At 47.1% G+C, this 24,500-nt stretch overlaps 1 protein-coding gene across 1 annotated transcript; it reads right to left on the bottom strand.

Annotated features, from left to right (window-relative positions):
* Positions 1 to 1,197: 1,197 nt before the first annotated feature.
* On the bottom strand, positions 1,198 to 24,251 carry LOC144094728 (pancreatic triacylglycerol lipase-like). Its single transcript, XM_077628640.1, has 5 exons — positions 23,806 to 24,251; positions 9,424 to 9,690; positions 7,873 to 8,119; positions 2,408 to 2,602; positions 1,198 to 1,486 (listed from the first exon to the last, which is right to left on the bottom strand). The coding sequence occupies exons 1-5, from the start codon at positions 23,971 to 23,973 to the stop codon at positions 1,242 to 1,244; spliced, it is 1,122 nt and encodes a 373-aa protein (XP_077484766.1). The 5' UTR covers positions 23,974 to 24,251; the 3' UTR covers positions 1,198 to 1,241.
* Between the last annotated feature and the right edge of the window lie 249 nt (positions 24,252 to 24,500).

The raw sequence follows: 24,500 nt of genomic DNA, 5'->3' as shown, positions 1-24,500 counted from the left end.
GCTAACTTAACAATGGAATAATTTGAAGGCCGCGCACTCGCAACGTTCACGTACGCCTGCCTCTAAAGTTCTCCTGAGATACGTGGACGACTGCTTTTGTACCCTGAAAAAAAAAAGAAGCATTGCACAAATTTTACTGTCCACCTGAGCAACTTGGAACATGCCATACAGTTTGCCGTTGAAGAGAAAATCAATCGAAAAAGAATGGGATAAGAAGTCGTGGCTCTATCTAGAATCACTGATCATCCAGACGACAACATACGCTTAATCGGAATGACGAAAAATTGCCCCCAATCTACGCAAGATACCTGGGTTCGCTCATGCGCCGTATTTAAAAAGCGACGCTACTACGTTTTGCCTCATTGTGAACAAGGCACCCGTGCGGGAGCTGAAACGTCTTTCCATCTTCATTCTTTCGGTCGGTGTCTTCCAGATTCGTACTGCACCATCCCGACCAGACGTGATTCCGTCAGACCCTTGACTTCAGACACTATACCCACTTCGTCCATTTTTACCTGAATAAAAACAGGCCAGAAGGAAAGACGAAGTGGTACGCTGCGCCTCTGTGTGCGTTTTAGGGCCATATTGGGGCATGAACGTCCCACAGACCCGAATTTTGAACTTCTGGGGCGTCAGCGCGGCCTTAGAACCGGGTTCCGCTTACCTTTCGCGCCAGGTGCGCGCAGTAGTACTTTACGCGGATGGCTGAAGGCAGTTGCGATGGAGGCGTCTAAAGCATTTAAATGACAAATCTGGGCCTCCTGTTTTAAAATCGTTTCACGCATGCAGAATGGCGCCATCAGTGTACCACGGATTTAGCAGCATTGGTGTGCGTTGTGCTTTTAATCAGCTTTTCTGTGCGCATGCTAATGAGGCTAGAGGCCAGAACTTGTGCACGTGCCCGAAACAAGCCAAAGAGCACTGGTTCTGGCTCCTTTGCGTAAAAAACTCAAATATCTGTTCAAGAAGAGCTTTCTGCGCTTTGCCATATTGCTGGGTGGACTGTTATATGCACGGAGCAAGTAGTAGCGCGAGCGTTCCGCATATTTTCGCGAGTACATGTTCTGTGTTTTATGTGCAAACAAATGCACGCTGTCCTGGATGCATTTGACGCAGCCTGTTTATTGAAGTACGGTAGAGTTATTTCCCATGAAACCCTTTTCTTCGCTTCCAAAACGTAGTATGCATCGTGTAAGGCGCCGCCGCTTCCTCTTCCAGAGCATCGCAGCGCGAGTTGCTGCTCACTCCTTGCAGAAGGGCGGTTCCGGGTTTGTCTCCAGGTAGTGGACGCCGCGAGCTTTCGTCGACGGGCTGAAGTAACCCATGCGGCCGAACTCTAGTCCCGTAGTAGGACCGCGGCCGCAGCGCTTGCCGCTGAAGAAGCGGCATCCCTCGGCCCAAGCGATAGATTTGAAACGGCAGCGCGTCCACTGGCTCAGCGACTCCACGAAGAAGAGGTAGGCACGCTGGTGCGAACAGGTCAGGCCTGCACAGATACGCGCATTCCAGCAGAAATTGCAGTAGAGTGCGGATTTTTGAAGCGCGGCAGACACTGTGACAAAGTATGAATTAGCTGTTTCCGCCCATGGCATGCATTCAGCATCTTCCAGCTCTCTAAACAAAGGTTCCTGTGAAAGGCGTGGTAATTTTACAGCGAAAACTGTACTAGTGTTGTGCAATTCATTTAGCAGAAGCAATATAGGGGGTACAACGGCAGCTGTGTAACGCGTTGGGTAGACACCACCGCCACGTACCTCAAAGTGCGATTGAGGTGTCCATTGACGCAGTAAGGCAGTTATGCGCCTTTCCTTCCTCAAAACCAACGGAGGGCTTATACTGCGAAATAGACAACACTGGGAACTAGACTATTTGATTTATGCAAGCGGGTCCTGTGGTACGTGGAGTGTGCCCGGAACGCGATCGAACCAAAGACCAGAAGTGGAAGAAGGCCAAGTATACACGTGAGCGTATGGACGCCAAAACAGGCCTGTGAGAAGCCCAACCGGGCAGTCGCCTATAAAACGTCAAAACAGACCTGCCACTCCACACCTCTCGGTCGCTAATTCAAATCAACTTTCGCTGACTGATGCGCTAAGCCGGTAAGCTTATATCTAATAATTCTTTGTAGTCAGAAAATGTCCGCAGCGAACACAAAAGACAGACCCCCCACTTAAATTTCTGCGCTGCCGCGCCCGTGTTGTAAAGGAAGCAGATATAAACAAACGGCGCGCAAACGTCACTGCTAGGCCTCGAAGGGAAAGGAATAACGCTAGAAGAAACGGAAAATGATCAGGGAACCGAAGTCGTAAAACATCCCCGGAATTCTTCCTAGCCTCTGCGTCTTACTCAATGAAATCCGAGTGCTCGACATCCTTGAGCCGAGGTCCCTCGAGTGAAGCATACGCACCTTTTCCCTCGCAGCCCTTCTGCTGGATGCCCCCGTTTGGGTAGAAGTCCACGTGGCCGAAAGGTTTTCGCAGCCCCACGTGGCCCATCAGCAGGTTGGTGCCGGCACTTGTGTGCACTGCGTCCAGGTACAGCACGTCCTGCTTGCGGGGGTGCAGACCGCGGGGCTCAAATAGTGGCGCGGCGCAATCCAGAGCTGCGTAGTGTACAACCTTACTACACTGCAATGGCGGTCATCTAATCGATGTACACGCACATTCTTTACATCAGAGCAGAAGTGTTACAAGTCGAACCTCATTATAACGAAACGGTCTATAACGAAATAATGAAATAATGCATATAAAGAAGGAATGACGATTCCTCTTGGAAGCTCGATCTTTCAACACGGGCCATAACGATGTTATGGCTATAACGAAGTAATCGCCGGGTCCCTTCAACTTCGTTATAACGAGGTTCAACACCTAGGCGTGCACTGAACGCCGTTTATTTTTGAGAAAAATCGACTGAGGTTTTTCGCCGTTCATTTCTTTTTGAAAACCCACAGTTTTTCGGCTAGTTGTACGGTGGAACCGCTAAAAGCGGTGGTTATCGGCGAAAATAATTCTCAAAGTTTACAAACAGGAAACGAGGTGATAGAAGCCAAAAGCGCTAATTTTTTACCTTTTTGTTACATCTGCAATACACAGTTGGCTGTAGTATTAGGCTCGTTGATTTTTTCTTATTTCAATGTAGCAACATGCTTGTGTTGAAGGCACCCAACTTCGAAAACACTTGTTGAACATAAGTACTTGAGGTTTTAAAAAATGCTCGCCTTAAAAAAAAAAAAAACACGCACGTACATGCCTGTTCCCATAACAACTGTGTGTCGACGCCAGCACTGACCCTGCACAGCGCAAGTTAGGAGCTCCGGTTGCAGCTTCTATAGGCTGAATTCGTCGCGCACTACAAGCCTGAGCCCCGCCTCGGCGTCTGGAGGTGGTGGGTTCGACTCCCGTTGCCGGCCGGGTATCCACCGGTTTTCTCAAAATGGGTAGAAGCTATGTCCCGGCCTGGTGTTCGGCTTTCTATGATTGCATGGTTTGGGAAAGGAGCCTGCGCCTTCAAATCCCGTCACTGCGGGCTTGAACAGATACTCCGATAAAAGGAGCCACAATGGGCTTTACTGCACAAGGCGGATTTTGGTCCCTCGAGGATAGATTTTCCATCGAGGCAAGGTGAGGTGACCAAAGGCCCTTTTCCCAGCATTTCACCCTAGAACACCCGAGCACCAGGTCGGGGGAAATCTTGTAACCATTAGAAAGTCGGTGGGTTCGAGCCCAACACCTACAATACTATTTGGACGTGGATCTAAAGAACGGTGCACTGCAGGTCATATGGATGTTCCGCTGCATGTTCTGAAGTAACAGTTTGTTTGAGCACCTTGTAGAATGCTGTAAAACTGTTAGCTACATTCTTAGGTCCTCCCCTAACATGTTCATTAGGCTGCCCACGCTTCGGGGGCCTTCTGCTGGTGCCTTACACCACTTCTGAAGTATAATGGGTTTCATAGCTTAAAATGCTTCGGTGATTTACAAATGCAAGATGATTTCGAAGGCTAATTTTTTTAAAAGGTCGCGATGTGTTCGTTGGGTTTTGTGTACACTGACGTGAAAATTGGTTTTTATACCTCCATGAGCATTTTTCTTATTCTGAGGGAGTTTCGATAGCGATTAAGGTTTTGCGTTTTCATATGCATAAACACGAGCCTTAAAAGTGCGTTGCCAGCGCGAATGTGGCGCAAAGTGAGTAGGGAGACAAGTTTTCACTCTAGGCAGTGGACACATCTCGTATACCAGGTTCTTCTCTGACCTAAGAGTATTCGTAACTTTAGTAATGAGGTAGATGTCGTTATACGCTTCCTTCAGGCCGCGACGTCGCGAAAATGCGGTGGCGCTGATGTCAGCAGCGACCTTCGCACGGTAGGCAAAATAGGTTCCGTCCGGCTGTGCCATCTACTGAAGCTGCCGTAGATGCCATCGATACCTGCAGAACGGCCCGGCTGCATCGTGCCCGCGCACTGCAGAAACAGCAGGTAGTGACCAGCTGCGTCAGTGCGGGATCCGCGCAGTAGCATAAAAAGGAAAATTTAAAAAAGCTTCTGTAGGTTTCTCGCACATAAATACCTCAATAGGCCGCCGTATAAAACTCAGTCTGGGTCTCGATCGACGCTGCCAGACTACAAAGGATTCGCAGCGGGGAAGATGTTACGCTCACTCGCCTATTCAACTGCATGGTACGCTTAAAACAGCGCAAGTAAAAACAAACACATATTTAGCCGCGCACGCAATTATCACCCGGAGCCGTTTTGATGTGCACGGGGCACCGGCCGGCTCACTCGCGACCAAAGATAGCACAGCATATATAACGTGCGTGGAATTCATACGAACATATAAGGGAGCGTTCATTGCATTTAATATTCGCTTTGGACTATTTCTTAACACGAACGATATAATTATATTTTATTCATGGTTAAGTTGTGCTACTCTTGCACGATCATGTTGGCATGTTTAGAACAGCGCTCTTTAACGTGTGCAAAAAGCCACGTAAGTACGTTTAGCTCTTTTCATTGCATTATGTGTCATAATCTGCTTCATGAGGTCGTGTGTGACCGCTAAGCTTGTTTGCAAGAAAACATCCTCGGGCAGGAATTGCCCGAGCTGCAGCGTTCTTTGGTATTCGTTTTTGTCATCGCACGACAGTGGCGGACAAAGGATACTATAAGGCATGGGGAAACAATTAATTGCGAACACGCTTTGCTGTGTCCACCACACGTAGTTCGCAGGCGAGTGGTAGTTTTCGACTTGAGCCGTTGCGTCTTCCAAACACCTGTGATGCTCAGCAACAGACTCGTTCAGTAACAGAAACTGTCGGGTGAAGCACGGTAACGAGATATTGGGGATTAAGCTATTAACTGCAGCGCTAGCTGGCAGCGTACCGCAAGGCAGGTGTGTCAGCAGACGGTGAGCGCGCGTCTCCTCGGCTGCGACAATGCCAGTGCTTCTTCTCACTACTGTCTCGAAGTAACGTAGTGCTGGCTAGTGCAGTATGTCAAAGACTGGCGATTTTATTGAGTTCTTAGGGTAGAAATCAGTGGCAGCAACGCTTTCTGTTTTCCACCAACAATGCTCACCATACAATGTTCAGTGCCGAGATAATTTCCAGCACACGCTGTACCAGGTCAAAGCGAGCCCTTGGACGTCGAGCAAAATTACTATGTTCAATGCATGGACCACTCTTGTGAGTCGAAGAAACTGAAAAAGCGCTTACAAGCCTTGAAACCCCACGCCCAAGACCTCCCCGTGACGACCGACCGCTCCCTGGCATCTCGCCTACCGCGAGCCCGCTATCGACTGCAGCGCCACCTCGTTTGTTTGCAAACATGCAGGAAGTCAGTAAAAAAAAAAATGAAAATTGGTTCTTGGGGAAAGGAAATGGCGCAGTATCTGTCTCACATCTCGGCGGACGCCTGAACCGCGCCGTAAGGGAAGGGATAAAGGAGGGACTGAAAGAAGAAAGTAAGAAAAAGGTGCCGTACAGGAGGGCTGCGGAGTAATTTCGACCACCTGGGGATCTTTAACGTGCAATGACATCGCACAGCACACGGGTGCCTTTACGTTTCGCCTCCACTTACGGCGCGGTTCGGGTGTCCACCGAGATATGTAAGACAGTTACTGCGTCATTTCCTATCCTCAAAACCAATTTTCATTTTTTTTAAAGTCCGCATGTGTGCTTTTAGGTTCTCGGCCATGCCCACTGCGCTGTTTGAAGGACGAAACAATTCTTTGCGGCGATATTCTCGTCGACGTGAGTTTAAAATATAGGCGGTGCTGCGCAGGTACTGTGCAAACATGCGCAGAGAGCTCAGGTTGGCGTAGTTTCCACCATGCTCGCGCCAAGTGCCCATAGCAGTCCAGCTAGCAGTACGGCCACGCCTAGGCAGCGCTCTTATGAACTGTCTATATAATGCTGCCAAGACCTGCTTCGCATGCGGGAGGCATGGGTTTGAATTTAGGAACCATGCATGGAAGATTAGTCGGTCCTCTAATAAGTTTCTCCGATAAGTAGTCATAGTAGCGCGAACGTGCAACGTTTGTCAAAAGTTTAGAGCCCAAGCAAGGTGATTTGTATCTAAGCAGTGTGGTAAGGCTCTTGTAGCATCCGTGGGAGTCCTGACCTTTGGAGGGTGAGGACGAGCGTTGCTCTCATCTTCAAGAAATTTGAAAGGCTGGGAATGCAAATGAGTCACACGACGTAGCCTGTGCTTAAATTTTGGCTCCATCGAAGGGGGGTATCTAGTGATTCGAGCACAGGTAGAGAGGGAAATAACAGGGAGAGAGAGAAACCATCTGGCGGCCTCTTATACACATGTTCTTATGCGAAGTTGAAAAATCATTTTTAAAGGACGTTGTTTGCTCAGTGTATGTCATAGGCCTGGAACAAACGATCCCAACGCTCTGCTAGTGTGCTCGTTGTTGCTGTGTAGCCTTAGAGCTGAGCGGCCAGCTCTGGACTGACCCGTGATGTGAGGGCACGGGTTTTCCTTTTTCTTCCACCATTTGTGTAGAGCTGGCAACTTGGTATTGTTATCCGTCTCGGGTTGTAGGAAACATGTGACTCTTACTAAAACTCACAGCGAAATTTTCAAAACGATAGAGAATAAATGTTTAGACCACCACTCAAAAGAAGAATAAAAATGGTTGCTTGCTTCGGATTCATGGAGTACCTACATTCTAGCACGGGGGGGGGGGGGGGGGTCTGAGGCCCCCCTGACTTTAAGTACTGGGCTTGGCCAAGAAGCAAAACACCGTGGGCTCCAAATTTCTGACGAATCTGCATCACCGCCTGGAAGCTGCACGAGCAGCACGGCCCGCTGCGGCACCTGTCGACAACAGAGATATCTACTACGGCTGCGACGTGCAAGCCGGCGGCGCGCAAAAGGGGTGAGCAGTACGTACATTCGTCCGCTATCGGCAGGTGCCGCCTGACGGCCAACACTATGCGGCGCTAGTTGTTGCGCCGGCCACGCGCTTGAGCATATACGCGCTTGAAGGCGGCAGATCAAGCGGTCGCCGTACTGATGCCAGGCTTTACTAGCGACGATATGCTTGTTAAACTTGCCGTTTCCTATCCGTAAGCTTCATGGCAGCCAAATTTTGCTGCAGAGCCAAATATCATCTTACGTGCTCTACCGTACGGCCCACGTGCTTTATCTCCACACTACCATTCCAAGCAAAGCGAAATCTCACACGTAACGTACTGAATCCACGTATATATTGTCAAGAGTTTCGGTTGGCACGGTCCACAGAGCAGTATCCGTTGTACAGTCAACTTAACATTTTCTTTCGGCCCCACGCCTTCCTAGTTATAGGCTTGTTTGCTCCAATCTGACGTAGCGTGCTCATTCCTCGTGAGTGCACGGTTGCGTACCCGTAAGCCTCCCGGCCTTGAGGCCGTAAGTGCGTGCCAGCCTCCTGGCAGCGAAGCCCATCAGTTGGGCGCCCAGGCTGAAGCCAATCAAGTGAACGTTCCAGGGCAGCACGAGTCCGTTGTGCGTTAGTGAGGACACGAGGAAGGCCACTTGGCGGCCCACCAGCTCCGCGTTGGCGCACGCCTGCACGAAGTCCCGCAGCGAAGCACCCAGAGCCCAGTCCACCACCACCACGTTGCCGTCCTCCTGCACATTCGACGACGGCTCGAGGAAGAGGTCGCTGACAACGAGACAAGGGTCAGGGAAAATGTCCATTCCCGTGCGCTTACCACCTTGGTATCTGCGCCGCATCGTTGAGGGCATAATATTTACCGCAATAATCATAGCACCCGCAGCAAGAGTCGACAGGTATATCAGAAGCAGCTAGCGTATTGAAGCCCACCATACGGTGCATGAGTTCATGTCATGTGTGAACGTACTTACAACGCCTTCGCAGCAGAAACCGAGATATGTTTCTTCGGTACATAGCAGACATAGGAGCTCGCAGTGGGGAGGGAAAGTGGAGAAGTGAATCCTTATAAACATGGGGTAGGGGGCGCGAATTTTATACCATATTGTTCTCTGCTACCGAGAAGGCATGCGTGCGAGTGCAGATTCGTTAAAAAAACTCGCGCTGCCACTGGCTTCGTATTTGTCAGCACGCATTTACAAACGTCAAACACTTACCATGGCGACCGGCAGTGAGCATTTTTTGGAGAGGTGCATCTAGCCGAGAGCTAGAGAGGAGAATGAGAATCAAAAGCTCTGTACTCGAGGTAACGAAAAAGAAAACAGGAATAAGAGAAACAGGACGGAAAAAGAACGATATGTAGAGGTATAAGCACTCAGAGTTCAGACCCATCGCGAATATGGAGGAAAGGAGCAGGGTAGCAAGCTGCTGGAGACAGAAAGCTGTGTTGCTTTTATGATCTCAAACTGATGCTCGACGATTCCCGCTACATAGCTAAACAAAAATACGCACTTACATAGGGAAGCTTCTCTTCTTTCCCCTTCCCGATTTTACTTCCTGAATGCGGGTTCTACTGCACATATATGCATACTCTCGGCCAACTGACTCCAATAAAATTTGTTGCAGTCTAGGGAAAAGCCAAACTATATGTCTGTACAATCTTGATCTGAGCCGTTCTTGTAGAAACTGCCGAAGTTATCAAAATTGCAAAATTTTGCATCCTTCAAGTTTTTGGCGCAATATTTTATGTACTCCAGAAAAAAATTATGCTTCCATTAGCTACTTTTCCTTCCTTTTTTATTATTAATTTAGTAAAAACCACTTACTACTCTATTAGCTACTACGCAGTTCAACTTTTCCCTTTAGATGCCGCACATATAGATATCGGTGCTTTTTCTTTTGTTGTGTGTATTACCGTGTATTCAGATGAAGAATAAGTAAGGCTGAATAACTGTCATGGTGAGGTGTAGCTAATCACCATGGTGCTAGGTAAATCACGCTATGTGGAGCATAAGCGATGGGCACAGGCGCTTTTCCCCACCAGCCTGAGAAATGCGTCCTTCATTTGGTGCAGATAAGTCAGGTTCCCGCTGCCGCCTAGACCGTGCGCCAGGACCTTGAGCGGTGCGCCCGGCCTGTAGGCTCGCGACAAGGTCATCCCACCGGTGGCATAGATGTCGAGCACGTCGCTGCCACTGCGCGAGTGCAGCTGGAACCGAGTAGCAATCTCGCTGGGAGGCTTGGGCAGCAGTTGGATGTGCGCTAGCAGGCCCTTCTGGTCGAAGCAGCCCACCACGTCGTAGCAGACCTGAGAGGATGGAACTCGCGTTATTTACAGTCACGATATGCTTTAGACTCAATACCCCTATTTGTGGGTGAGTAGCGGAAGCAATGCATATTGACATTTAAGGGCGGCTCCCCGAGGTTTCGTGATCACAGTTCTCGATCAGATGCTTTTCATAAATTGTCCGCACTTCGAATCATCATGAAGGAATGAAGTACGTAATCGATATGCCCGCAAATTGAAATCTTATCACTATCCAATGATGTAGTTTGTAAATTGCTAATTAGACTGATTATTTTGAGGGACACATTAAGACATGGTAGTTAACTACATGTTATTGCCATAATTGCAACGACGCTCTGTTAAACTGAACCCTAAGAGTTATTACTGCTCTACTGGTTCGAGCAATGCTCATTACGGCTCGGTAAATATTTATTTATTACTGTTTTTGTTGATAGCTTCCGAAGCTATCAACATCAATTTCAAAAGAATGGACCAGTTGCGTCTTAAAAAAGCTAAGGCAATGGCGACAAAACTGTGCAAACGGTTAGGAATGCAAACACTTGTCAAACAAATCCAGGACAAGAAAAAAATTTGTTTAGATATGTTCTTTTCCGCGAAAACACACAAGGATGGCTGTCCGCTTTGCGTCATTATTTGAGAGAAAGAAACGTGGCAGAAATGTTTAGCTCTTTCTCTGTAAGATAAGTTGATTATGCTTAAAATTGAAGACTCATTCCTAGTTAAGAATCGTGCGCAGGTTCTCTACAGATATAAAAGACCTTTTTCACTCTTTATCGTAAGGTAATCTGCTATCGTACGTTGAACAGGCCACTGACAGGTTTGGGGCCGTTCTCTTTTAAAACCATTGTGGAGTATCCGTTAGTGGTTTTTTTGGAATTGCTCGATTTGTAGCTGGGATCTTATTTTGCCACTTGCGATAAAGGTATTTACTTGCAACAACGCGGAATTTGCATTGGGTCATGTATTTTCCCTGTCCTTAGTGACATGTTTTTAGCCATGCATGACAGGAAGATCGACAAATGTCTCCAAGGAACAAGCATATTCAATGTTTTTAGATTTGTAGACTTTTTAATCATCATTGACAACGCCAATGCGGATTTTCATCAACAGCTGGTGACGTGCTTGACATATTCAAGCGAAACTCAACACCTTTAATGCTGAGCCGTGAACTGCCTGACAAGAATTTTATAATGTTTTTAGACCTAAGAATTAAGCTTCATAATGACCACGTATGTTTGGGTTATGAACCAGGAGCGAGAAAAAGCTTTATTATCCGCTGTATCTACCCATTCCAAGCCCGTGAAGCGAAGCGTTGTTAAGTGCAGTTTTACAAACACGCTAACAAAATCTTGCAAACACATGCCCGAAGAAAGTCTAGCACTGCAAAATAGACGGCTGTCTGACGCGGGATACCCGGAACCCTATGTGGTGTCTGTGACCGATCGAGGGCTTGTGGTGGTGGTGGTGGTAGTGGTTTATTTAAATACCATAAAAGGAAGGTAAAAGATTTTGCTAGCCCCGGCATCTGCCATCACGTGCGGCGGCACCTGAGCTGGGGCAGCGGAAAGAAGGATAGCAGGCAGGTGGGAGAAATGAAATAAAAGAGGTGAGGGGACAGAAGAAAGACATGGGGGGAGGTAAATAGTACACTACATAAAATAGATATACACTGCATAAAAACATTAAAAGTGAACACTATAAATGCAAAATAAATATACTATATACATTATTTACACAGACAGTCAAAAAGAGGGCTTGTTTCAAAAAAATGAAAAATGTCTGGCAGTTTGAGATCAAACATTTTACAGGTCTGAATGCACGCAAGAAAATGGCTGTTTTTCCGTATATCCACCAGGCTTCCCACAGCCTGAAGGAGACTGGAAAACGCGTAGGCGTTGATGTTCTATTTTCGGCTCCGCTAAAACTATCAATTCTTCGCAAGGAAACAAACTCCTGCAAGAGCAAAGAGAAAAATCGTGCATGATTCGACACTAAAATCGTTTTGTCACTTACGATGCGGGTGCCGTATATCGCGTGCCGTTGTCTTGCGGACGCGAATAAATTGGACAGACAGGCAGATGCATAAATATCAGACTAAAAGAGCGCAACAAGAATATAAATGGCGGTAACCGGGGCCAGCATAGCTTGCACTGCCCTAAATGCGGAGTAGAATCTACACGTCGTCATAATATATATGCCATGCGTGCCTGCGTTCAAAAGAAGCGGGAGTGTTGCTCGACACTAATATCAGTGTGTTAGATAATCTAAGCGGATAATATAGCTAGTGCAAGAGAGGGGTGTGTAGGCATGCCATCACTTACCTCGACCAAGAAAGAGCTAAGGTTTTTGGATGGATGGTGATTAGGACCTTGGTGCACTATCACCCTGTGCCATTCATGCTGATGGTTTTCCCTTTCTTCCTTTATATTTTTTCATTATTTCATTTTCCTGCTGGCGCCTCGTATTTGTACATATGAATGGCATCTTCAGCAGAATGCCACGCGTATGTACAACTATTGACTATTGCTTTAACTATTACTGTTAGGCTCCTTAATTATTGAAAGACGTGTATACCCCAACTTAAGTAATATTCATATCAGTTTTTAGAATTTCGAAAAAGCGGTTACCCTCGGCACTGTGGCCGAACAAATTCTGGCTGCATCGCGCCAAAATACATGCGCTTTCGAGAAGCTTGCAGGCAAAGGAACCTCTCCAATGCACGTAACTCGTCGAAATGGCCAGAATTTGTTGGGCCACAGCGCCGAGGGTAACCGCATTTTCGAAATCCTAAAAAAAAACTAATATGGATATTACTTATTAGCCTGCTAGTTAGCACTTCTTTGCCGTATTCCAATGTACTTCACTGCTGGCAGTACTATGCTGAAAACAGCGTGCTTCTAAATAAAAAAGACTATATTTAAAAATTGTGTAAAACCTTAGGTGAGTCACCCTTTATAGCCATTATTGAAGGGTATCCCATGAGAGATAGAGGTGAATGGTAATTAGCGATGTTTTTTAGCAAAAGAATGGGGCTGTGCATGTGGCCTATGGCAGGCACAATCTAAGAGATTTATTGCAAATTACTGGTAGTTGAAGGAGATCTTTACTTCGCAAGAATAGAGGGAAAAGTTCTGAAACAATTGCTTGAAATATATCTGTGATGTTGTTTTGTACCAATGATCTAAGCATTATAGCGACATTTAGGACGCGATTTTAAAGCAATGTTTAGGTTGAACGTTAAACTAATCTTTACGATACAATATATAGCAGTATGCAGTCGAGTCTACTTATAACGGCCGCAGTTATAACGAACGCTCGCTTGTTGCGAACGAGGACGGAACCATTATGTTTAAAAACGTTGGGCGGAACTACCATCAAAATATATATTAGGGCTATGCGTGGCCGCACCACTCGGTTGTAAAGAACGAAGAGGAGCCGTAACCTCGCCCCCGCAGTCGAAAAATGAGCGCTTCCCGCCCGCCAGCGCGAAAACCGAAGAGTGTCTTCCAGTTACCGTGCACCCCTCCCAAAGAAAGTGCATGCCGTCCTCCGAAAAAAGAATAAAAAGTTGGGAGACACTCAAGTTCCGCCTTTAAAGGGACTATGCAATGAATGAAAAGTCGCTTGTAAATGTTCTCAATGCTTAGAAATGATCCTAAGAAGCATTCACACCAAGTATGAGTCTTCTGAACTGAGCGGGAAATTTATTATCAAGTTTTAAAAACCATGTTTTTTTTAAAATTCGCGGTCCGATTGGTGTGCTCGTATTGACCGATTTTAAAACTAAAATCGTGAATAAATACGTCACTACACCCATGACGTCACCAGGCCACCACACGCTCTCATTCGCTGGAGCCACGGCAGCCACGACGTCACAAGCACAGTTCCGGTGGCCGTGAAAATCGTCTGCTCGTGCCGCCGCACGACCCACTCGGGCAATCGTGAGCCAGGACATTGCCTTCGCGCATGTGGTTTCAATTTTCCTCTGTCGCCTCCTTCTGTAGGGAGTTCCGGAGCCACTCGCAGTGGCTCGCCGAGTCGCTACTGTCTTCGCTGGCGTTCAGCCGGTACGGCGTGAACGCATAGGGCTCGATGCCCATCGCGGCCGTAAGAGCGAACAGTCGCGCCTCGAGGTCCGGGTCCATTACTGCTAACGACAACAGACGACAAGCAAAGAAACCCAACGCGCGCCGCTGTCACGCCGCCGACGCTGCTGCTGGGGTGCTAGAAGTGACAACCGGAAGTTGCAAAAGGAACGTCAGTGGATGACTTATTCATGGGCGGAGCCCAGTCCCAGAGCTGTTTTCTTTATTTTTGTCTGGTGCCCCGCGTGTACGAGTTGAGGGGGGAGAGGAGGAGCGTAATTTTTAATCGCCTATATCTTCGTTGTTATTGACGCCAGCTTAAAAAATTCTTGCGTTGGGGTGACGAGTGATGAAATGCCTATCTGTCGTCTGCTTTACGTAATCTCAATTAATTTAATGCATAGTCCCTTTAAGAATGTGACGCGACAGCGCTTCCTCTTGCCCACGCATTCACGGACACTGTTTCCTCTTTCACAGACACAATCATTACGTGAAAGACCACACGACATGCATATAAAGCCCCGCTTTAGCCAAGCCGCACGAACGTGCCTGCGTGGCGTATAGAGGTAGCGGGTTTGACTCGCAATCCGAGGGTCAGGGCAACACCCTCTAAATACTTTCTTCAGGCCTCTCCAGGCCCTCCTTTCCACACGCGCTACGTCACGCCAAGTGTCCGGTCAGGCTGCTCACCAAGCGCGGCTCCGCTCCGCTCGGTTGTCTCCCTCGATGTGCTCGCGCTTGCCCGGGCAAGCACAGACACGAACGCAGTCTTGCAGTGAGCGTCTAGCTGCTGCTTGAGTCTTTCAGCCTGGCGTTGGGTGCATTTCCGTTCGCTCCTCGCACGGCTGTGTCTGTTTCGTGTGGCCGTTTCTTGTGTGGCGTGCGTACCTGTGCTAGCGCACGAATGGGAAACTGATTGCCTGCCGTGTAGCGAGTGCAACTTCGTGAAACATGGGCCGGTGCTGTGTTCCCGGGTGCCGCGGGAACTACCAGAATGGTCCCAAAGTACGTGTTTATTGCTTCCCAAGAGACGAAGTACGAAGAAAAGCCTGGTTGCGAGCCATTCCACGGAAGGATTTCACACCTACAGAGCATTCGAGGGTAAGACTCTGAAATATTGCTTAATAGGCGCTGGTAATTATCTTAGTTGTGAGCTGTCGCTCCCGGAAAGGCATGCTGTCTTTGTAGGCAATGATATCACTTCTTACACTTATGTATGAATTGTCCAGGAAGCATTTAGTTCTGTGGATGTGCATAAGGCTTGTGTAAAAGCTGTGTAAATATGTAAAAGCTGTTCACTATTCAGACTCTTTTTACTTAGTGTTTTAGGCAATGGAGAGTCATGGCGAATGGCCTTGCTTCATTTTCTCGTGCAGGTGTGTGAACTGCACTTCCACGCAGGCGACTTCATTACGACGTTGTCACACCAAGATGAACTGACAGGGAAAATAATAGAGGTGAAGCGTGACAGGCTACAGTTGAAGATTGATGCTGCGCCTTCTGTTTTTCCAAACTGCCCAAAATACTTGTCCTCAACGCCTGGACGGAGTGAATCGCCAGAGACGAAAAAAGCAAGAAGGGAAAACGCTGCTTTGCAGGAGGCTATGAGGAAGTCACTTCAGTCTAATGAGCTTGAACAGAAAAGAAACAAAGTTTCATCTTACGAGGAGTTCAAATCTAAGTTGCCTGGAATCTGCAACACGAAATTCTGGACCGTTTCTGTCGATGAGCAGTGCGTTAGGTTCCTTCTCATCGAGAATGATCCTTCACCTAATGTGAAATGCGCCTTGGTAGTTCTCCCTGATCTGTCACTTTCTGTTTTCTTGAATGGAGTGAAGCTTCTGTCGCTTCCTTCAGGCAGGATTCTGCCAGCTCAAGTATGCGACACCTCCAGCCTGTCCTTGCTGCTAGAAGAACTCGAGATAGGCTTGCATAATATACCTGAGGTGACGAAAGAGTCGAAACATACTAAAGTATTGCAGTTTGTCGGTTCACTGCTTGCAGACCTCATTGAGGACAGTGATACGACGAAAGAACAGTCTTCTTTGCTGAAATTTCTGGTTGAGCAGATAGAGCTTCTCCTCGCGAAACAGCATGTGTATAGCGCAGAGCTGCTGGTATTCGCCAGTATTTTGAATTCAATTTCTCCTCACGCATATCACTTCACAAGAGCTGCATCAAGAATCATTCTGCCCCATCCTTCCACACTGCGCCGTGTTTGCTCAAATTACAAAGCTGACCCTCTTGTGGAGCAAAATCAACCGCACTGTCTCTCCTACATCCGAGAACGAGTCAAATCAATGAAAGACCACGAGAAGACAGTGACCCTGATGATCGATGAGATCCACATAAAACCATACTTCGACTACAAAGGGGGCACAATAGTAGGATCGTCGGTTCATTCAACGGAACCAGCAACAACAGCCCATGTGTTCATGGTACAATCACTCCTTTCTGCAAACAAGGACGTCATTCACATATTACCTGTGAGCAAACTGAGCGCAGAAATTTTGCACGAGCATGCTAAGAACATAATCATTAATGTTGAGAAAATGGGGCTCAAAATTATCGCTGTGATAACGGACAACAATGCTCTGAACCGCAAGATGATGTCGTTATTTGCTACAAGTCCTCAGGTGAGCATTGTCTATCCCCATCCAGCCGATAACGCTCGCCCTCTTTTCTACGTGGTCGATCCTGTGCATCTCTTGAAGTGCATTAGGAACAATTGGATTAACCAGAAAAACCCTGGAACATGCCTCTATTTCCCTGAAATGGACTTGAGTGGAGCAATGCCCGAAGGGCCTCCTCGTATGAAAGCTGCTTCTTTCGCAGCTGTGCGGCAGCTTTATTCTTCAGAGAAGACGTCGCTTGTGAAGGCTGCTTACAGACTGAACGCAAAAGCCGTGAATCCAACCTCAATGGAGCGGCAAAATGTAAAGCTCGCTCTCGACGTCATTAATCAGTTTGTTTCAAATGCCCTCAGGACACATGGTTCCGCGTTCAAGATTCCTCAAGCTGAGTCGACTGCTCTTTTCATTGACGTTATCCTCACATGGTGGCAAATAGTCAATGTTAAGACCCCTTGCAAAGGCCAGAGGCTAAGGGACAGCATGCAAGACCCTGTAAGGTCTGTTGATGACACACAGTTAGCTTTCCTGAGCGGCGTTGTGGACTGGTTGGACGCTTGGGCAAGAATAAACATCACCAGTGGCTCGCTGACGAAAGAGACTCACAGTGCTTTGCGACTGACATGCTATTCTCTGGTAGAACTCTCGCGCTACTGCTTAGAAGAACTTCACTTCAAGTACGTACTGCTGGGCAAATTTCAGACGGATGCGCTAGAAGACCGGTTCGGCCGTTACCGCCAGCTGGCAGGATCACAGTACCACATTTCCGTGCGTCAGCTCTACGAATGTGAGAAGAAGCTTCGTCTTCAAAAACTTTTGACATTTCCACGCGAGGAAACAGAGTTTGAAGACGTAAGTGAGGATCTTGTCCCATGCAACTTTTCTGTGGCTGTCAGCGACGACGATATTACACACGCCCACTCTGACATGGATGCTATTGTCTACATTGCAGGATACGCTGCTCATGCTGCTTTAAAGAAGCTTTCATGTTCTGCTTGCTTCAGCACATTGGTGATTGAAAATCGAGAGATCGAAGCGGAAAATACTGCCATGATAGCTAACCTGTCGAGAGGAGGGCTGTAGTTTCCCCAGCCATGCACAGTTCACATGGTACTGATGACTAAACTAGTTGCAGAGAAGTTGTCTTTTGGAGCAACCGCGGAAGATTTTCTCTCCTGTAGAAATCAACGTGGTGTCGTGATTTCACAGACGATTTCCCTCCTGGACGAACACGACATTGAGACATGTGAAAATGGCCACACTGCACAAACTCTCCTGCGCTTGGTAGTACGCGTTGCAACCAACGTTGTTCTAAACAACTTTTGCAAACTAAGAAATGATGCCATACAAGACAATGCGCAGCAGAAGGCCGCAGCCCGGAAAGCAGCAACGCTTAAGAAGAAGTAAGTTTTATTCCCAAGCAATAAAAATGCTTTGCGCACACTTCATTGCTGGTGTCTCGTCGTTTTTTATTGTAAGGGTCAGATTAGCTGTACAAATACTCAACAGCGCAACATTATTGTGAGTGTCATTATTGCTGTGTGTGAAAGCTTTAAGCAAAACACAATACAGAATAAAACTAACACAATGCGCAGTAGACGGTGTTTTTTTTTTCAATGTTCACGAACTTCTACTTTAACAACTAGATATACGCATGTGCGGTCTGTGCGGATGGATTTTACCGCACGGCAGACATCATGTACGTGATAGAACCTAATAATTAGATGATTAATTGAAATTAACTAATCAATTTTTTATTATAATGACCAATAATGCGAAATTGGCGGCCGTATGCTAAATTGTTTATTATAAAAAACTGTATTAGCAGCTCGAACTTTCTTGACAATAAGGTGTTCTGCAATAAAAAAAATATATAAAGCAGATAAAATGATAGCCTAAGGCGCGCACAAACTAGCGAATTTCTTTTCTGCAGCAACGACAAAAATGAAAATGAAGGAATCACTTATAAGGCAGCTACGTACGGCAGTACCCGAATAGTGCAGACGGGCGCGGCGCGCTGAAATCGCGGAGCGCGGGGCCTGCACGGTCCCTTGGCGTGACGTCACGCGGCCGGTGGAGAGGCCTTAGCATTGAGAGGGTGTTGGTCAGGGGCTTCCGATGCGCCGCTGGTGTGGCTGCCTCCATCTATGGAAGCCTCTTGTAATCGACTGGTCTTAATTTTTTCCGTCACGCCTACGGCAACACCGACACCGGCTTTTCTGCGACACGGGGCCTTTACGCTCTCGCGTAAAAGGTGGCGTTGAAGCTGCAGTTAACCTAAAGTTAACCGCCGGACGGGCGCAATCCGACAGGCTACAAGGTCAATCGGCGCGTGCTGAACTAAGCGTCTAAAGTGGAAGCAAGCGCGTGGTATTCCCGACCCAGGCGCAGCGACAAACGCGAAACTATATAGTGCACACGGCAGGTGATTGACCAATGCCAGCGATGTGAGAGGTTTGAATACGAGTGACGAGGCGTGCCTTCTTGCAGATCATGTGGCGTGCGTCCGGTCCCCTCCTTCGGCACTGCTACCGCGCGCAGGCAGCGCGTAGTACGTACGTTCCGCGCGCACATACGCTGCGGTGCGAGCATAGAGGACGTGGATGTCGATTTACCACCTGCAGCCACGTGAACGCCTCAATCGCTGTTGCATTTATCGTGTCCCTAAAACGGCTCGTCCGCAGCAACGGTTTCGGCAAGGAGCACATGACCGCGCTGGAGAGCTTAGAAAGAGGCTTGATAACGCTTAATTTTAAGAAATTCTGACATACACAACGCCCTTTTTTAAATAAATAAACGCTACTTTTGTGTGAGTTTGTATATTTTGCCTGCAGTATAGGGCAGGTTTACTTACCACGAATTTCGGCTACAACGAACGATATACGGGTCACCGTGAGGTTCGCTGTAAGCGGGCTCGACTGTATTCGTTAATTTTTAACATAGCAATAACATTTAGAAGAAGCATTAGCGAAATTTCTGGTCTGAGGGTTAAACTAATGTTTACAACGCAACATTTAACGTTATTTATTCAACATAAAAATAAGACTTGAACATATAACGTTATTGTAAGTCACAAAACAATTTTAAAACATTATTTTTATGCTTGGTGCTATGTGGTTGCATGGTGGATTGCACTCTCACGAAACGCTGACGTAATCCAAGCAAATTTTCTGATCGTTCCTAATGCTATTGCAATGACATATTTGTTGCAACACTTTGCCCTGCTACCATCCTTGCACAAATTCGAGTAGCTGGCCCAATCAGTCATGTGGTCGACAGGCTTATCGAAGTTCGTATTGTAACCAGTAAAGGTTGATTCTGTCCCCTTTCATCCATGTTTTGCTTAATTTCTGATATTCAGGGCGCCTCGTTTTACGAACAAGTACCGCTGGTCGTGTCATATAATGCTTAATATGCGCGGACGAAAAAAAAAAAAAACACTGGAGTTGCTTAAACGCTTCACAGGTAAAAAAGACCATTGTATGAGGTTTTGAAACGAGGCTCTGGATCACACTCCTATATTTAACTCTAGCAATCTGTGCAATAATACCCTGTAAAATTCACTTTAGTCGGATACAACTCAAGAGCGCAGCGGCTTTTCCCCGTCAAAGGACCCTCCTCCAGCCAATGGCGTTGGCCGATTTTCATGACCCGGCCAGCGCGACAATGAAGGGAGCGGCGCTAAAATGCAGAGAGAGGGGTGTATCCCCGACCATAAAGGGAAGGGATTATCCCCTTTCATCTACCACTCCCTGTCGCACTACCAGCTTTGTCGCACTACCAGGGTCATGGGAATCAGCCGACGCCATTGGCTGGAAGGGAACCCTTTGACGGGGAAAAGCCGCTGCATTCTTTCTTCAGTTGTATCCGACTATAGGCCCTAGCCTATGGCAATAACACCACATCGCTTGAGCAGAAGTATATAGTTCCTTGAGAGTGTACATATCTTAGACCACATTTGCAAAAGGGACAGCACCACTTCGCTTAGAAGCTCCGTGACTTTATAATTATGCAGCTTTTTATTTGTTGGTGTGGCGATATGAAATGCAGTGATAGCCTCATACGGATGACAAAATAAATGATTAATGAATCAGCTGTGCCGGCGTACGTGAACTTCCGTCGGTTTCAAACAATCAAGACGGCTCGGACGGCATCCAGGTAGCCCCGAACATCGGAATAATGTTATAACAATGTTATGTTAGTTACTTTTACTGTAGATGTTGGATTGAAACGTTACATAAATGTTAAAAGTTAACAAATAACGTTATATCATCCTATCAAAAACGTTAGTTTGACATTCTAAGTAAACATCATTCTTATGCTCACTTTTAAATGTTCTTATAATGTTATAAATTAACAAATAACGTTATATGCTGTATAATAAGCATTGTGTAACGTGCCCGTTCCAATAAAACATTTTCAATATAACGTTGTGAACATTATTATATTAGTTCAATCATAACTATAAAACAACATTACAAATATATTTCAAGCTCATGGTTCCACTTTTTGGACTGCTCCTTGCCGTAAACATGTGCCACTACTACAGTCGGACCCAACTTAAAAGCTTCGTCCACATTCAGGACCGCCGAATGGATTCCTTCGTCACAAAAAGTAGGCTGTTGTAAAAGCTTTTCTTGTTACCCAAACAAGAAGCTAACCATGAGACGAAATTCTAAGCTCAAGAAATTTGATGCCTCTGGTTTGTTTGATCCACTCAACCATTACAAAGCTGATTTTGTTCATTGCTGTGATTGGTCAGCGGAGTAATACAGGGCGCCGCGGACCGTGGTCAGTGTTACCAACTGCTGTCTTTTTAAGTTGTATCCTACTATAGCAGTACTTTGCAACTACAGTCAAGCCCACTTACAACAAACCTAAGGGTCGCTCGGATTGCGTTCGTTGTATCCAAGGTTCGTAGTAAGTGGACGTTTCATTTGACAGCTAGAAATACGAAGACCGATGAAACTGGCTTTTGTTTCTCACTAAAGTTCGTTTGCGTCTCGGGTTCATCGAAAGAGAAGCTCTAAAGTGCAGTCGTACATAAGTTTTTGGCCGAGGCCAAGCAACACGCTGCTTTAAGTGCACGATTTAACCTATCACGGCTAAAGCGTTCACGGCAACCGGTGGCAGGTAGGCCTCCTCGTCACCAGATTCTTAGCAGCCGCGGAGTGCTTGTACTTCGCGTACCATGGCTTCGTCAGTGTATCACTTTCAGTGCCGGCGTCATAATCCGCACCTCACGAAGCCGTCCCAGGCGAAATCATGTCCGGCCTTCAGTGCATCAACAACGCGTTATTACAAATCCACATGCGTCTAGTCACGCGGAGGTTCGACAGCGCATTCAGTCGCTTCTTTGCCCATAAACCATGCATTCCGCCATCAGTCCCACCAGTCCCAGCGGCCACCAAAGTTATCCGAACAGGAACGATGCTATCACCTGTATCGTAGCGCGCCGATGCTAGGACATCTTGAGCGCCTGAATAACGCCCATGTCCAGTGGCTGAATCTTGCACTTTTCATTCGGTGCCGAGGACAGCATTAATTGTCGCCGCAGTCAGAGGGGCATTACGTGGTGCGCAGCAAAGTTGTCAAGCACGAGCAGGAGCTCCCCCCCTTTTTTTTTCGCTGTTATAATAGAACTCAACAAGCCACTCGACGAGAAAATCATTCATTATCCATATGAAACTTATGCACGTGCACACTCCTCGAATGAGAACAAAAAGTGAGGCATTATGCAAGCTTTTGTCTTCAACCTGCAGAGTACGAAAGCATGCCTCCCAAAGTACCACAATTTGCTAGACTTGCCGATGACAAAGGACCCGCCGGTCGCAGCCGTTCATCCTTGCGTACAGAAGCACGTCAACAGGAAAGCATGCGGTGCCTTCCACAAGCGCAGATGTCGCCTTTCAAGGCAATCGTTTTTGACGGCACTATTTGGTAAGACTGTGCCGTTTTGTCGGCAGTGTCTCGCCTTTACTGTTGCCTTTTTAGGTCCCCACATTATTTTCAAGGGCGGGTGTCACGGGGGCTCGGAGGCGCTCTTCAGACTCCGCGCTTAGCGGTTGCGCGGAGTTTTCGACTACTGGCCGAATTAACGGCTCCTCTTCGTTCGTAACCGAGTTATGCCGCTACGCTTGTTCGTTCTTTCTGAGCCGCAGTCCCATTGCCAGAATGCATATTTTGACGGCAGCACCACCCTCGCTAGTGTAAGCGAGCGTTGTTATAACTGCGGCCGTTATTATGAGTGAATTCGATTGTAAACCTCTGACTGCTCCCGTCATAGATTGCATGCACAGCCCCATTATTTTGTCGCTAAGCTTTGCTTATTACCCATTCGCCAGTATCACCCACGGGCCACCCTCCAGTGACGGTCTGGCTCCATGCTATCCGTTCGGAGGAGTTGCTTTGTACAGTACCTATTGTGGAGCTCAAGTGTCGTCCTCGTTGTTGGTACTTGCAAAGCGTTGTGATGTTGCGAAGCTTACTTACTGTTGCGCGCCTACATGCTCGTGCAGGGCGGCTGAACCATTTTCAAGAATGTTACATTGATGTCACATTTACGCTGTTTAAGGAGGAGGAGGAGGAAGAAAATATTTCCTTAATGTTAGGGGAAGGTTATCCTAACGGTTATTTGTAACATTACACAAGCGTTGGTAAAAAGGACATTAGGAACTTTGAAATTCCACTGGACCAAAACAAAAATGCCACATTGTTGTAATGTTTCGGTGCTACTTGGGACGGGACGCGTGAGACGTTTTTCTTGAGCCGATACACCGTGGTAAAGGTGAAGAATCGCTTCACAGCAAGAAACTTGCTCAGTTGCCCAGAAAAAGAAAGAGAAAAACTTCACTTGCCATGTATTTGCCGGCATGAATGAATAACCTGTCAACAAAAGCCTATCAGCGTGTATGCTATATGTTAACACCGGGCAAGTTGGTACTATTTGGGCAAGTCGGTACTATCAGAAACAAATGAAACGCGAACAAGAGAACTGAAATGCCAACACAGAAAAACCATTCTTTGCTCCTGAGAGGAAATAGAAGCGATGTTGATTAACACTTTTAAATGACAGTGTTCTTGCATTCGAACTGAAATCACCCTGATTATATAGTTCTATCCCTCCAGCTAAGGTCTTCTCATTTTGCTCTTCGCGTTTCATTTCTTGCTGATAGTACATCTTAAAGAAGGAAAAACAGCGCAGAAACGCAGGACGAAGAAAGAACACGACGGCACAAAGACGGAAAAACAGCGCAGAAACACAGGAAGAAGAAAGAACACGACGGCACAGCGCGTTGTGCCGTCGTGTTCTTTCTTCGTGCTGTGTTTCTGCGCTGTTTTTCCATCTTTAAGATGTGCGCTACTTTGCCTGTGGGGCCAACGCTGCGTTTGCTTCTTACCTTGTCTTTGTGAGGCATCTGCTGGTTCATGACATGTTCGATGTTTTGGTGAATTGCTTCGAAGTCCATCTCCGGTTCGTCCGCAGAACTGCCCTTTTCCGCAGTCGCTCCTTGTTTAAAACACGAGTACAAAATTAAGCACAGAAACATGACAATCTTGAAATACATTGCTCAAAATCTGCACTTAGCCTCGATTGAAATACGTGACTGACTATAGCTTGTTTCGCAGCGAAGCGACGTACTTCTGCACGGAGAGGCTCAAAATGACTGAACATTTTCCCCTGGCTTCCAAACCCACCAAAACAGCGGTGGTGAGAACGGCTGAAAACATGGTGCCTTTCAAACTGCTTTTTTTCTCTCCCCTTCCGCGCCCTGCTTACACACAGACAACTAGCTGCTTTCAAGACATATGTCGTGAAAGTAAGGAAAAAGAAAGAAAATGGCAAGAAGGCTATTCGGGAGTTGTGCGAGAAGGCGAGGGGCACTTCCCTGCTGACGACTTGGCGTGTTTGTTCCTTTCCTGGGGGAAAGAGCAACGGGCGGGCTAACTGCCACTCAGGAACCGAAGAGGACCGAGGGGGGGGGGGGGGGGGGGCGCTTAGATTGCTGATAACGGCTTTGTTGGATTCCTGGAATGACAGCGTGTGAAAGAGCAGCGACCTCCGCGCAGCCTTTTATTTTTTATTTTCTGTGGT

This window comes from Amblyomma americanum, chromosome 1 (assembly GCF_052857255.1).
Source record: "Amblyomma americanum isolate KBUSLIRL-KWMA chromosome 1, ASM5285725v1, whole genome shotgun sequence".
Lineage (NCBI taxonomy): Eukaryota > Metazoa > Arthropoda > Arachnida > Ixodida > Ixodidae > Amblyomma > Amblyomma americanum.
This window is presented reverse-complemented; position numbering and strand designations above follow the sequence as displayed.